At 36.7% G+C, this 13,766-nt stretch overlaps 2 protein-coding genes across 3 annotated transcripts; one reads left to right on the top strand and one right to left on the bottom strand.

Moving 5' to 3' along the window:
- The first annotated feature begins 5,437 nt into the window (after positions 1-5,437).
- On the top strand, positions 5,438-7,333 carry LOC116314828. The gene is made up of 6 exons (XM_039598512.1): positions 5,438-5,494; positions 5,647-5,967; positions 6,057-6,413; positions 6,517-6,633; positions 6,915-6,964; positions 7,071-7,333. Exons 1-6 carry the CDS (start codon positions 5,452-5,454, stop codon positions 7,167-7,169), a joined length of 987 nt encoding a protein of 328 aa, XP_039454446.1. The 5' UTR covers positions 5,438-5,451; the 3' UTR covers positions 7,170-7,333.
- Positions 7,334-9,098: 1,765 nt separating this feature from the next.
- LOC116314827 lies at positions 9,099-13,766 on the bottom strand. 2 transcript variants are annotated; one of them, XM_039620676.1, is made up of 6 exons: positions 13,700-13,766; positions 13,202-13,538; positions 12,764-13,102; positions 11,099-11,209; positions 9,884-9,957; positions 9,099-9,462 (listed from the first exon to the last, which is right to left on the bottom strand). In XM_039620676.1, the coding sequence occupies exons 2-6, from the start codon at positions 13,407-13,409 to the stop codon at positions 9,337-9,339; spliced, it is 858 nt and encodes a 285-aa protein (XP_039476610.1). In that variant the 5' UTR covers positions 13,410-13,538; positions 13,700-13,766; the 3' UTR covers positions 9,099-9,336. The 2 variants fall into 2 exon arrangements, with proteins under 2 accessions (XP_039476610.1, XP_039476613.1); XM_039620679.1 differs by having other exon boundaries at positions 9,892-9,957.

Below are 13,766 nucleotides of genomic sequence, written 5' to 3'. Positions count from 1 at the left end.
TGCCACATTAAGTGCATTTTTGACATACTGTCATATTTACAGGAACAGAAAGTGCTATACCAGGAGCACAAAATGACAAATTGCACCAAGCTGTAAGTAATAAGAAATATTGTTAGTTAAAATATTGTTTTACTAGTTCTTTATTGCAGTTTTTGCTCATGGTTTTAATTATAAAGCAGGGTGAAGCTGATGAAGAACTAAACTACGCCTCAATGAATTTCTCTGAAAGAAAAACAAGAGGAAGACAGAAGAGAGAGTTTGCTGAGGACAGCGTCTACTCTCAAGTTAAATGTTGAACTTCATGACAATGTTGAGCATTTCCTGAATTTTAAAAGGAACGTCATATTCTGTTATTGACCTTATATTTGAGACTTTGGCATTTTGTTTAGTTTTGTTTCCATTACATCTTGACTGTTGGCAAGTCACGAACCGGGCCGTACGGTCATGACAAAGAAAACTCCAGACATGGTTAGGAATGTTCCAAGCTGCTTTATTCTTTTAAAACAAATAAAACAGAAAAGAAACCCTACTGTCAAAAACAAACAGTGGTGTGTGTAATCAGTACCATCAGTAGTGTGTGAAGGAAAGGATGAGTGGAAGATGATGCATGTAATAGTGTCAAAAGCAAAATCCAAACCTAACGCAGCCAAAGTCCAACCTGGTGTCTCAGAGTCAGCTAAAACTATGCCCTAAAGGCTTTTTATATAGAGTCCTGGCACACTGGCCCAGGTGTTGCCAGTGTCACTGATTGTAAACGGGAACTCCGCCTCTCCAATGCCTGCAAACGAGACACACATGAGCCAAAAGGAAAGCAGGATGCAGTGGGTCGTCACAGTTTGTTCCACCATTTGGGCTCTCAAAGCCTGTAACTTAGATTTATTGCATATCTAAGCTACAGAAGTCTTTCATTATCCATTGATAACTCTGTTGTCATGCCCTCCCCTCAGGTTAAGAGTCTTGGTGTCATCCTTGTTAGTAATCTGTCCTTCACAGCACATATAAATAATATCACTCAGTCTTCCTATTTTCATCTCCGTAATATTAACCGCCTTCATCCCTCACTCACTCCAAACAGTACCGCCATACTTGTCAATGCTCTTGTCACATCTCGTTTAGATTACTGTAATTCTCTTCTCTATGGTCTACCTCATACATCCCTCCATAAATTGCAATTAGTTCAAAATACAGCTGCTCGTATCATTTCCAGAACTAGATCCACTGAACATATAACACCTGTTCTTAAACAGCTCCACTGGCTTCCAGTTCACCTCCGTGTCAATTTCAAGATCCTGCTTCTCACTTTCAAAGCGCTTCATAACCTCGCTCCTCCATATTTATCCGATCCTCTCCATACTCACCCCATTGTACACTCCACTCTTCTTCAGCTTCCCTTCTGTCTGTTCCACCTGCTCGCCTGACGACCATGGGGCTCAGAGCCTTTAGTTGTTCTGCCCTGAGACTTTGGAATTCACTTTCACCAGATCTCTGGACCACAAACTCTCTCACCACTCAACCCATCTATTCAGAATTGCATACACCTGATCTGTCTTAGTCCATTTTTACCTTGCTCAGCTTTTATACTTGCTTTTATACTTGTGTTTTGTTTTGTTTCTTTTACCCTATGTCTAAATTTTATTTTGCCATGTTTATTAAATTTTGTTGCTGCTATTGTTCTTGTGTTATTGTAAGGTAACCTTGAGGTTAAAGGAGTCCTATAAGTATAAAAAAAAAAAAAAGTATTTTTATTATTATTATTATTATCTGAGGGCAAAATTTGCAAGTGTATGTAGTCCTTGTCTTTTTGAAATTTTGAATTAATAAATGTTACTTTAATTCCTCCAATGTTTTATATGTTTTGTCAATGATATCTAGTTGTTTTTGCTATTTTGTGACTTCAAACAAGAGAACGAAAAACAGAGGGAACAGGCAATTATAATAATGCCTGGGTCTCAATCTCATGGCCCATGTCACCTCTACTTGCGGCCCGCATAATGAGGTGAAGAAATATTTTTAAAAATTATTATTAAAAAAAGTGATTTAATATGAAGGCAATAGGCAGAGTGTTACAGGCATAGCCCTAAAGAATGTAGCCTCATGGGCAGTGTAGAATAGACTGCCATACCCGTTATGTGTCTGTGAGCACGAGGGAGAAAAAGGAGAGTCATAAGGTAAGAATTGTCACTGACCAGAAATGGGAGATGGAAGCATGTAAATATAATAATAACCACTGCAGCCAAAAAGAGTTCCTGACGAGCCCAGTTTAAGTAAGCTATTAAGACTCGACTGTACACTGTGTTCGTTTTTTCCTCCCAAACAATAATTTGGAGCAGCCTTTCAACGCCTCTCTCTGTCTCTGTTGACCCTGACAGCAAAGTAAAAAACTATAGTTTTCAGCTACGAGCAACACAGAACCCGACGTATTAGCCAGAGGTCCCTTTACTACGGTTCGGAGCCACGGACGAGTGGAATAGTTTTCTATACGAGATCGCTGCAAAAACTGCAGCCTTACCTAATGTCCACCCTACTGTTACTCATTTTATATTAAGATTTAAAAATCTAGTTTGTATTGGGATGACAAATAACCTTCAGTAATAGTAATAAATCAGACAGCAATAGTACATTCATGTAGTTGTAAAAAGCATGATAATATATTAAGTAATCCAAAGTATTCAGAATACATTACTCTCATTGAGTAACGTAATGGAATACGTTACAAATTACATTTTGGGGCATTTATTCTGTAATCTGTAGTGGAATACATTTTAAAATTAATCTTCCCAACACTGGACATAGCTTTAACAAGGTGCTGGAAACTTTCTCTGTGATCTTGGTGCATATTAATGGTCCATATTAACATGATAACATCTAGAAGTTGCTGAAGATCAGCTGCAAAGCCTAAATGCAACTCTAAATACCCATTCCACCACATCCCAAGGTGCTGTATTGGAATGAGATCTGGTTTCCTTGCAGGTTGACTTCACTGAGTACAGGGAACTCATTTTTCATATTCCAGTAATCAGAGATTATTTAAGTTTTTTGACATTGTGTGGGCTTCCTAATCAAAGTAGTCATCAGAAGACTGACATGATCAGGAACAATATTCAGGTAGACTGTGGCATTTCAAACTATATTTAATTGGTACTAAGCCCTAGAGTTTGCCAGTAAAATATCCCCACGTCAACATACTACCAACAGGCTGGATTGTTGAAACAAGGCAGAATAGAGCAATACTCCTGTGTTATTTAAAGCAAATTAAGACTGCCAGCTGAATGTTGAAGTGGAAATTGAGATTGAGATTGTTATCATGAGATTTTGATGATTCTGTGAAACTCTTTCTTGTTCTTACCTGAGAGGAATGGCACCTACCGTGGTATTCTGTTGCTGTACCCCATCTATTTCAATGTGGCATCAGGAAGGCATTGTTTGCCGCAGAACTAATTCTCACTAGATATTAGGCATGGTTGTGCAGGAAAAATCCTAGTAGATCAGCAGTTTCTTCAAAACACAAACCAGCCCATGTGGCATCAATAACCATCCCATATTCAAAGCAATTTAAATTATTTTTATGATACTTTGTCTGAATTTCAATACAGCTGAGATAACCTGCCATGTGATCGGCTGTGTTAACTGCTATAACCTTTGGGTGTGGGTGCGGGTTCTGACTTTCATCTGTACTCTTTCATTAAACATGACTTCATAGTACTTGGCCTGGGTTGGGTGCATTAAGAATGTGTGATATCAAGACAGTTTTCAGGCCAGATCATTTACAGCTCGCCCTCTGTCAATGAGTCTTTTCATAATTTTAAGGACATAATTTCTAAAGGCAGACAAGAGGCAGAAGGTTTTTGTTTCAATGTTTTTTGGATTTCGTCTGTGCTTTTTGCAGACGATGTGGCTTCTTATGTCTTCATCAAGCAGTGACCTCTGGGGCTGTTTGTAACCAAGTGCAAAGAGGCAAAGAGAAAGATGCTCAATATCTTTTTAATACATTTAAAAAACGATTGGACCAGATTAAAATATACTGTTTCATATCAAGTGGGTATATTTTATAAAATAACTGGTTCAACTTAAAACATCTGGTCAACCACGTGATTTCTCATATCTACTAATGTGAAAATGTTGTCCCAAGACACTGATGACATTGATTTTGTTTTATTTTCAAACTCAACAGCGTAGGAGTTGACTGTCCCCTTCTAATGATCTGAATCCTTTTCATAATTGTTTCATAAAAATTTCTTGACATTAAAGTCTGAATCTTCTACACTGCCTAAGGTGATTAGTGAAGAAAACCTATGTGCTGAGATGATCAACTGCAGGATAATTTGTTCCTATACTTGCTTCTGCTGCCTGTGTTTCCACATAATAAATGCATGCATATAATAATGATGCTATAGCATAAGTAATTTCACAGTGGTGAGAGGAAAGTCAGAGTCAGCTTTATAAGCATCTCAGTCTCTTGTGAGTCTCATCACAGATGCACACCAACCCCCAGTGCTCAGCCATGATATATGCTGGGACTTGTGCTTTATATATTTCTGCAACATTTCCTTATTACTACCCTGTCCTGAAATAATAAAGTCTCGTTATTTTGAATGAGACAATCCTCAGATTGGGGTGGCTGTGGCTCAGGAAAAAAGTGAGTCTTCTACTGATCAAAAGCTTAGTAATTCATTCCCCAGCTAATCTATTTTGCATGTTGAATCATTTTTCATGAAGATACTGACCCCCTGGTTTCTCCCAATGTGAATGTGTCCATAAATGTTCGTCATGCTGCTGAGGTGTTGAGAAAAGAACTTGTATGAATGTGTGTATGATTGGATGGCTTGCAGTAAAAAAGCACTTTGATTGCTCTGTTAGAGTAACAGCTACTTTCAGCCCACTGACAGTCACAACTAAAATGTTGCTCTTATTCTGGACATGTGGTTAATGTGGGTGACTTTTGGTGAAATATCTGCTTCTAGGTAGTTTCCTATATGAATAAATAGTAAAATACTCATTTGTTCTGTTTTCTGAAGAAGTAAAACCATGCAGCATTGTTTCAGGTTGCTGTTCACGTCTTCTGAAAAACAAGATGTTATGACCTCTTAGCAATGAAACATTCTGCTTTCAAATTTCCTCTGAAGTGCAGAGTTTGATGTATTTGAGGCATTTCTTGCAGTGCATATCGCAACCAAGAGCAGAATTGCCATTTGCTGTTTCTGTGCTTAAGATTTAAAATTAAAATCAAACAGAGACAGTCAAACATAAAAAGTGAACAACGTGAAACCTTGCAACAGAAGATGAAAAGAGAAGATGTGTTTTTAAAAAGCTCAAAATGAGACCAGTGTGACAGGAAGTTTACTTTTGAGTCTCTTCCGTGTTAACCAATCAGATTTCTTTTATGGTCCAACCCAACATGCTCCTTTCACCAACTTAACTTACTGAAAAACCCCGAGAAGGAGCAGTGTCAAGATGATGGTGTTATGGATGATATTACTTCTTCTTCATCATGGAAGTAAGTGCTAATTCATTCTGTACATAAATCTTAAACTTGATCATTTATGTTGAATAGATTTGTCAGGATTTATCGATAATTATATTAATAATATTTTTTAACATTTTCATCTAATACAACATTTTGTCTTTCTTCATTTTGTTTGACCTCAGATTCTCTGGTTCCAGTGAAAATGGTTCAACTTGGTGAACCAGCAACCTTAAAATGTGATATACCCAAAGAGATCAGGAGTAAAGTATACTGGTACAGGCAGAGTGTTGGGGATACACTTAAATTAATTGTGACACTATATCGAGATACAGAACCTGTGTATGCTTCTGCGTTTTTGAAATCAAGATTTTCTGCACAGAATGCCAACAATTTTAGCAAACTGACTGTTCTGGAGACAATCCAAGAGGATGAGGGAATTTATCATTGTGGAATGACAGCGTGGCATAATCTTGAATGGAGTGGAACATATTTGTTAGTTAAAGGTAATAAACAGACCAACTTTTACAAACTTTTTAATGTATTTTGACATTTTTTTGAAGAACGTCATTGTAATACATTTTATATTATGCAGGAAAGACTGAAAGGACATCAAACTATATTGTTGTACAGCAGCCGATAGAATCAAATCCACTCCGTCCAGGAGACACAGTGACTCTTCAGTGTTCAATTCATTCTGATTCTGAGAACAAGACGTGTCCAGGACATCATAATGTTTTCTGGTTCAGAGCTGGACCTAATAAATCTCATCCAAACATCCTCTACACTCATGAAAATAGAACTGATCATTGTGAGAAAAGATCTGAACATCAGGATAGATGTGTTTATCGCTTCTCTAAGAATGTCAGCTCCTCTGATGCTGGGACTTACTACTGTGCTGTGGCCACATGTGGGGAGATATTATTGGGAAACGGAACTACAGTTGAACTTGGTATGATTTTGTTTTATTTGCTAGTATTTATACTAAACTATGTTAATATCAAGATAAGTTACAAGACTTTTTAAGAATGTGATTTTTGTGTTCTTTTTTTTAGAGCGAACAACACAACTTGTATTTATTCAAATGGCAATATTAATAAGCTGTTTGACCATTTCAATCATTGGAAACATTTTTCTCATCTGCAGACGAAGCGTATGTAAGAAAAGTAAAGGTAAGTGTTATCTGAAGTTAAAGAGTCATGCATTTTGTAAACAAAATCTTTAAATGAGTTCTCCTATAACACCATAAGGTAAATTTTTGTTAATTAATTGTTAATGAATCTGTACGACACCTCCTTCCCCACAGTGACTGCCTTTACTTTGTGTACCTGAATTTGTTTAATGCATGTATCTATGTCTATGAGTTAGATTTTTGTGACAATAAATTCACAAGGTAATATCACATTTAGTGCATTTCACTATTATAATTTATTGTTACAATGTATATTTTAAGGATACGAAAGCGCTATAACAGAAGTCCAAACCGACAATTTGTTCCAATCAGTAAGTAACAGAAATTACTGCTGTTCAGTTCAAATATGTCTAAAGAGTTCTAAAGAGTTCCTCATCACAATCTAAACTATGTTTGTGTATTCTTATTATAACACAGACTGAAGCTGATATAAACTACGCTGCACTGAATTTCTCTGAACGAAAAACCAGAGGAAGAAGGAAGAGGGAGTTTACTGAGACTAGTGTCTACTCCTAAATGCCAGTGTTGATGAAGTATCAACATATTGAGTATGTCCTTAAAAATAAACCTGACATCCTATTACAGAGTCTATGTTTGTGACTTTTTGGTATTGTTAGTTTCAGTCTTTGTCATAAATTTGCTTCATCACTAATACAGTTTGTGCTGTCAGTATTTGTTGTACTTGTGACATCAGTAGTTTTTTATCTGTGAAAAATGGCTGCCTTGGTTTTCACAAAAAGATTACATTTAGTGCCTATGACACTTTAGTTCACACTACAGGCATCAGGTTTTATTTGGGGGGGGTCAGTTTTATTTTAAGGGCTGGGGCTGGTGTTGGGATGTTTAATTACTTTGCACAAGAGTTCTTTCAGAATAAATACACATCTATGTGCTTATTTCACCTTCTGTCACTGTCCTGGATCTTCACTCGACTGTTTTGAGTTGCATTTTCTTGTTCTTAGTTAAGCGTATCCTGAGTTTCCTCAGATCTTTGTCATGTCCAGTGTGTGAATGTGTGTGTGAATGGGTGGATGACTGAATGGTGTGTAAAGCGCTTTGGGGTCCATAGGGACTAAGTAAAGCACTATACAAATACAGGCCATTTACCATTTACCATGTCGTCGTCATATCCTTCATGTTGCATACGCTCTATCAGTCAATGTTAGCATTTCAGTTAACTGTGCTTTATGTTTTGTCATGTTTGCCAGTGCTATGTTTTAAGTTCATGTTTGTTTGCAAAGTTCTGCATTTGGGTCCACTCTCTACCTGCCACACAGCATCCCTTGATTGAATGACGTGACAAAGAACAGGGGGAAACTGAGTACTTAAATACACACATGAGGCAATTACAAATATGGAACATAGCTGGGAAAAACAAATTACGGATAAACGAAGTCAGACTAATGACAGGGGAAGCAAAACTAAATGTAACACATGCAGGACAAGAGACTTTCAAACTAAAATAGGGAACTAACACAGCGTGAGACATACAGACTTGACAAAGGCAAAAAGAGAATAAACAGAGACATCACTGACTACAGAGGCAAGGCACAGAGGTACCAAACAGATGGAGACATGCCTGGGGAAACAGACTGAGAAAAACAATGAAAACCACTATTAGAAAACCTCAGTCAACTGATGCAGTCAGACTAAAATTCAATCTCATTAATTTATTTCCGTGAAGAAAGCAACAACACACAAGAAATATTCAGTTGCAATTACAAGCTGAGTAGCCTTGTTCTGTTAGCATTGAGGTTAAACCTTGGACTCATGATATTATGATGGTTTCCAATGTTCAGCCAGTTCGAGTGTATGGGATTCACATGTTACTTCATTTCAGTGTTTGTTTATATTATCATTTTATAAATGTGTTGTAAGCTATTTCAGAGGGCAGATTAAAAAAAGTTACAACGCCATCAACAGTTTGATAAAATGCACATTTTGTGTACTGCTATCTGCTTGCTTGCCTTGCAACCAACAATGCACTAGATAGTGCTAGCAAAGCTATCTGTTAATAGGTACAGAGTCTGTCAAAATATTAAATAAAGACCAAGCAATCATCAGTCTGCAGAATCTGATTGTTGTTTATGTTTTGAAACAACAAACTTTACATTATCTTAATAAGCTGTCATGTTTTACATCTTTCATCGAAGCTACAATCCCTATTAAGGATACGTCAAACTTAAATTTAGTATCACTTCATAATCAGTGTCAAGGTACAGTGTAGGTTCAATAACAGGGGAAATAAATTTGAAAAGAGAACCTTTAGCATTTGGCACCCTCATTCTGCATAATCCCGTAAGTAACACCCTACAAGTAGTCACACCATCTAGCCAAGTCTTGGTTTTAATCTAAAGCATATCCTTTTGTGGAATGTCATGTTCTCCTCAATTTTATGTATATTTAAAGTGTCTCATAAAACATAAAGGAGAATATAAAATTCACTCTTTAATGACACAAAATTATGATTGATATTTATTTCAGTTTGATATGTTACTCAACTCAAATCTGATAGTACATAATATAAAGATCCACATAATCTTAACATATATATTTTTGATTTAAATAGCCAGCATTACAAAACACATGTCCCATCTCTAGCCTAATCTATTTTGCAGTGCTACTAACAATAATATATCAGCACGAAAATTGTTAAATATTCATTCTTGATGAGGAGAGCATTTTACTGGTAGTCTATCATGCCAGAGTATATGCTATTATGTGGTAGCTCCCGCTTATTCTTCCATTTTTTAACTTTTCTTGAGGAGAAGTCCAGCGCCGCATAGTTTACTCCTACTTCTTCACCCTCCTGCAGATTATTAACAGAAATTAGAAGATAGAAAACAGAATTGGAATTTAATAACCATTTTAAAACAGTTTTACAATTTATACTAAACACACAGAACATAGTCATAGTTTGAAGTTGAAAGTGAAGTGTGATACTGAGGCCCAATCAAACTCTTTTCATGTCTAAACTTTACTAAATCTCCCACAGTTTACTTTTAGCAACTTTTTGAAAGGAGGTCAGGTAAAATTGATTACTACCCTGTAGTTTTGCTTGTATCTCAGTATGTTTTGGTTTTCTCATAGAAAATGCTTGCTTATTGATCTGTGTGTTTCAGTTCTAAGAGTCTGCATTGACTTTGTCACCCATGGCATCTGTCCAGTGTAGGATGCTAACATTATGATCATCGGCTAGTCATGCTTTTTGCAATATTTACAATATGTACCACATTACTCAGTTGATCTGCAGTTGATCTATCCTGTTCATTGATTGGAGGCTCAGTGGAGATGGTTTCTCCTCCTGTTCATAAAAAGAAAACATTAAGAGTGATTTATTTTTTAAGCCTTTTAAGTCAGATCCAAGAACCTAATTATCACGATTATAGTAATACTGGATAGGGCTCTGTAGTCACACGTCTGTTTACTTCCTGTGTATTTGCTGGCTAATTTATGCTTTACATCGCTTCTACTTTCCCACACTACCATTGTTCCAATGCTGACATCACTGGTCTGGTCCAATCATCTTTCTGCCCGCCTTCTTCAGGCCATTCAGCCTCCACTCCGTGTACATTAAATCTCACTGTTAATCTGTCATTCTCCCTTGCAAACACCTTTGTGCAACCCACCTCGTCCCTATCCCTGCCTCTCTCATGTTACTCAGGTTTCATCCAAGCCTCTGTCTTCATCTCCACCACCAGCGTTGCATTCTGCTGCAATGGGGCATCAGTTGTCTAATCGCCAAATAGTTTAACTGAATTCTGCATATCAATAAATCATTTTCAATTCCTTGTAGTGATCTCTCCTTATTGAACTAGCACCTGTAGATTCATACTGTTAAACTCTTGCTTTACCACTTCTGAAATAGACTATTAGATTAAAATCTGTCTCCTGAAATGGCTGCTTAAGTCTACTGGAGTCACTGTCATGCTAATGAAAGCAGTTTGAAAGCACTTGTGAGTCATTAACTTTTGAGTCATCTTCTTTTGTGACTCATCCAGAAAGTCGCCACTTAAAGTTTGGTGACACAGGTATGTAAGGACTCGCACGGCAGGTCTGATAGATCCATGCAGTTGATAATAATTCTAATTCTGACTGAAATGAATCACGCCATGCATTACTGGGTCCAGAGTACAGCAAGGACTGCAGTTCTACATGGTGGGTGCTGGTCGTATTTGGGTATTGTATTGCTTTCCTTCAAGATGCTGGGGACTGCATCGAAATGGCAAGTTCCAGGCCCCAGATTATATTTTACCCTTTATTTACGTGTGAACATCTGTTCACACGTTGAGTCTAAAACCTTGTTAAATTTGTGATGTGAAACATTAAGGCAGTTCTAAAGGCAACCAGTACTAGCAAGGTAACTATTTCTGTATACTAATGTTATACTATTAATGTATATACACACAAATGTGATGTAATGCAAATGTCATGCATCACTGTACCTTTGGACTGTTCGCAAGTTGGCTTCTGTTTTCTGGACAGAATCAGACCAAAATTTACAAGCACAGAGAAGATCAGCAGTGTCACAAGCACAGCACTGAGCGGGAACTCATCTGGAACGAGAAAACATCCCAGCAGACACTTTACATCCCGTTTATGTAATTGTGTAATAGCGCACATCTACATGACTCACTGTTAGTCCCAAGTAAATTTCATGTAGATAGCTTTTATTGATTTATATTAATTACTAATATTTAGTAATAACAATGAATAAATAAAATCATTCTCTCCTCGTAGTTTATGAAGAAGCCTGCAGACAATGTTTTTTCTCATCAACCTCAGCTGCACTTTTTTTTAACTACACAACAGAGTGTATTGCAATCCAAGAGTCATGGATAATGAATTATGTTGAGCTCAAAGTAAGACTTTTCAGCATCAGAAAGAGAGGTGTGTTTTGACTTGACTTTATCACCACGGTAACATACAATGAACACACAATCTTCTCTGTAGCAGGTTATATTAGTTTCATTTTGAAAGCTGAAAGTCCAATATTTTAGCTAATTATTTTATTTACAGTGAGCTTTAAGAGCAAGAAAGATTATCAACTGAGGGAACACATTTTATTCATATGTACCTTGTTAGGCCGTATCATAATAACACCACCAAACTGTAAAGTTACTGCATGTATGACATTGTCACCGGAGTTCACTTGCATTTGTTTGATGATACAGAAAATATCTGACTTATTTTTATGTTTTGTCTTGCGTTTGTCTGATTCTAAGTGTTTTTACATAGCTGCAATTAGAGCTAATAGAGCACAGGTAAAAGAAAATTATCATTTACATTTGTTAAGTATTACATTCCTTTTTTCCCCATTTGTCTAATAATGTTGGAGTAGGTAGTGCTAAATTCATTTTTTTTTTTTTTTATTTTGTCCCCTTTGTGTAATTGTGCAGACGTTAAATCTAGGTTAACAGAAAAAGATGAACACGATACCTGTTATCTCTGACTAGGTTTTAGGTTTTCTCAAATCCAGCTATCACAAAGAAGGCCTGGCTATGTTCAACTTGCTTCATAGTGCAACCCTGTACTGAAGATCAACACATTATTATTTAGCTGTTCCAGGTATGGCTTCACAGTTCTCTGATAGGGTTTATAAAAAAAGCACTAATACTAATTTGTCTGTCTTCTTTACGTGGCATTTTCTTATCAAGCATTGTATTTTTGGATTGTATTGCCTTCTAAGTGTTCATGTTGAAGTGATCACTAGCTTTACATCTAAACTAAATGCATATAACAATGTGGACAGCTGAAATGCAGGGCCCTTCATGTGACAGAGAACACTGCAGGAAATGAGCAGAAAACATACACATAGACGAACAAAAAAAGAACAAAGACAGAAAAGGCAACAAAGGCAGCCAAATAGCACCTGCAATATGACAAACACAAATAGGCTGTAAAATGGTCACCGGTCTCCAACCACTGTGGGCTGTAAGCTTTAAGAACATTGTATGTTTATATAATGTATTTCAAGCTGATCTAGGTAGAGTTGCTTTATTAGAGGCCTGAAGCTAGCATGTGAAGACCTCTAGTATATATTCACAGAAATACAGGCAACAATGATCACTATAAATAATAATATTTTAAATAAGCCTTTAAAAACATACTTGTCACCACTTTTGTTCCTTCACCAAACAGGATCTCGCTGCATGTGACAACAGCACAGTAGTACGTCCCAGCATCAGATGACTTTGTTATAGTTTTGGACAGACTGTATTCACATCTCCCATCCTCTTTATTTCTGACATTGCCGTGGTAAATGATATCTGGATGGGATTCTGATCCACCTTTAAACCAGTGCACTTTGTCTTCCCCTGGACACTGATCTGTGTCATTCTTGTTCTTAGAGAGAAGCGAACACTGCAGAGTCATTGTATCACCCAGGTTGACTGACTCCATGTCTGGAGTTTGTTTCACGGTGACAAATTTATGTTGAGTTTTAGGATCTGTGCGATTCACAAAAAGACATGTCTTGGTATTAACGCTATTTGTTTTGATTTTGACACAGATATATAAAAACAATCAATAAAATAAATATACTTTACCAGTCACTGCCAAAATTGTGCCATTTATAAATTCCACTTCATATACCGATCCTGCATGACAGAGGTAAGTTGCTTCATCTTCTTTGCTTACATTTCTTATGATAAGAGAATACACATGACCTGCTTTTGTGGCACTGAATCTTGAGTTGTTAAATTGTCCGTTGAGGGATATTTGTTCATAAGTTCCTTTAGTGACAGTTTCAAGCATGTCCAAAATTCAACTTATACCAGTAAGAAAACTCAGCATTATTTTTCACACATGTCAGATTCACATTATCTCCAAGTTTAGCCACATGTAAAGACATCTGCTGAGGAATCTCACTCATTTCAATCAAAGCTGAAGAAAAGAAACCAACAGTAGCAGTTAGAACATGATAGGGCAAAATACTTAAAAATATATATAATCATTATGTAGTCTAAAATATTACAGAGCCTTGTACAGTTTGTCTTATATGGTTTACAATGCTACATCCCACAGTACAGAAAAAGTAAACTCACACAATATACTTAGAAGAATCAAAGGAACCAGTCTTCCGATCATTGTGGTACCACAACCTTCTCTTGC

The sequence above is a fragment of the Oreochromis aureus genome, linkage group 2 (assembly GCF_013358895.1).
Source record: "Oreochromis aureus strain Israel breed Guangdong linkage group 2, ZZ_aureus, whole genome shotgun sequence".
Classification (NCBI taxonomy): domain Eukaryota; kingdom Metazoa; phylum Chordata; class Actinopteri; order Cichliformes; family Cichlidae; genus Oreochromis; species Oreochromis aureus.
This window is presented reverse-complemented; position numbering and strand designations above follow the sequence as displayed.

What these genes read in the sequence shown, in the direction of transcription:
- LOC116314828 (XM_039598512.1), top strand. Translation starts at nt 5,452, where the DNA reads ATGATGGTGTTATGGATGATATTACTTCTTCTTCATCATGGAA. An exon ending in CGGAACTACAGTTGAACTTG is followed by an intron (nt 6,414 to 6,516) that starts GTATGATTTTGT and finishes TCTTTTTTTTAG; the next exon opens with AGCGAACAACACAACTTGTA. An exon ending in CCGACAATTTGTTCCAATCA is followed by an intron (nt 6,965 to 7,070) that starts GTAAGTAACAGA and finishes ATTATAACACAG; the next exon opens with ACTGAAGCTGATATAAACTA.
- LOC116314827 (XM_039620676.1), bottom strand. Translation starts at nt 13,409, where the DNA reads ATGCTTGAAACTGTCACTAAAGGAACTTATGAACAAATATCCCTCAAC. An exon ending in AGGAACAAAAGTGGTGACAA is followed by an intron (nt 11,210 to 12,763) that starts GTATGTTTTTAA and finishes TTCTCGTTCCAG; the next exon opens with ATGAGTTCCCGCTCAGTGCT. An exon ending in CAGATCAACTGAGTAATGTG is followed by an intron (nt 9,463 to 9,883) that starts GTACATATTGTA and finishes AATAATCTGCAG; the next exon opens with GAGGGTGAAGAAGTAGGAGT.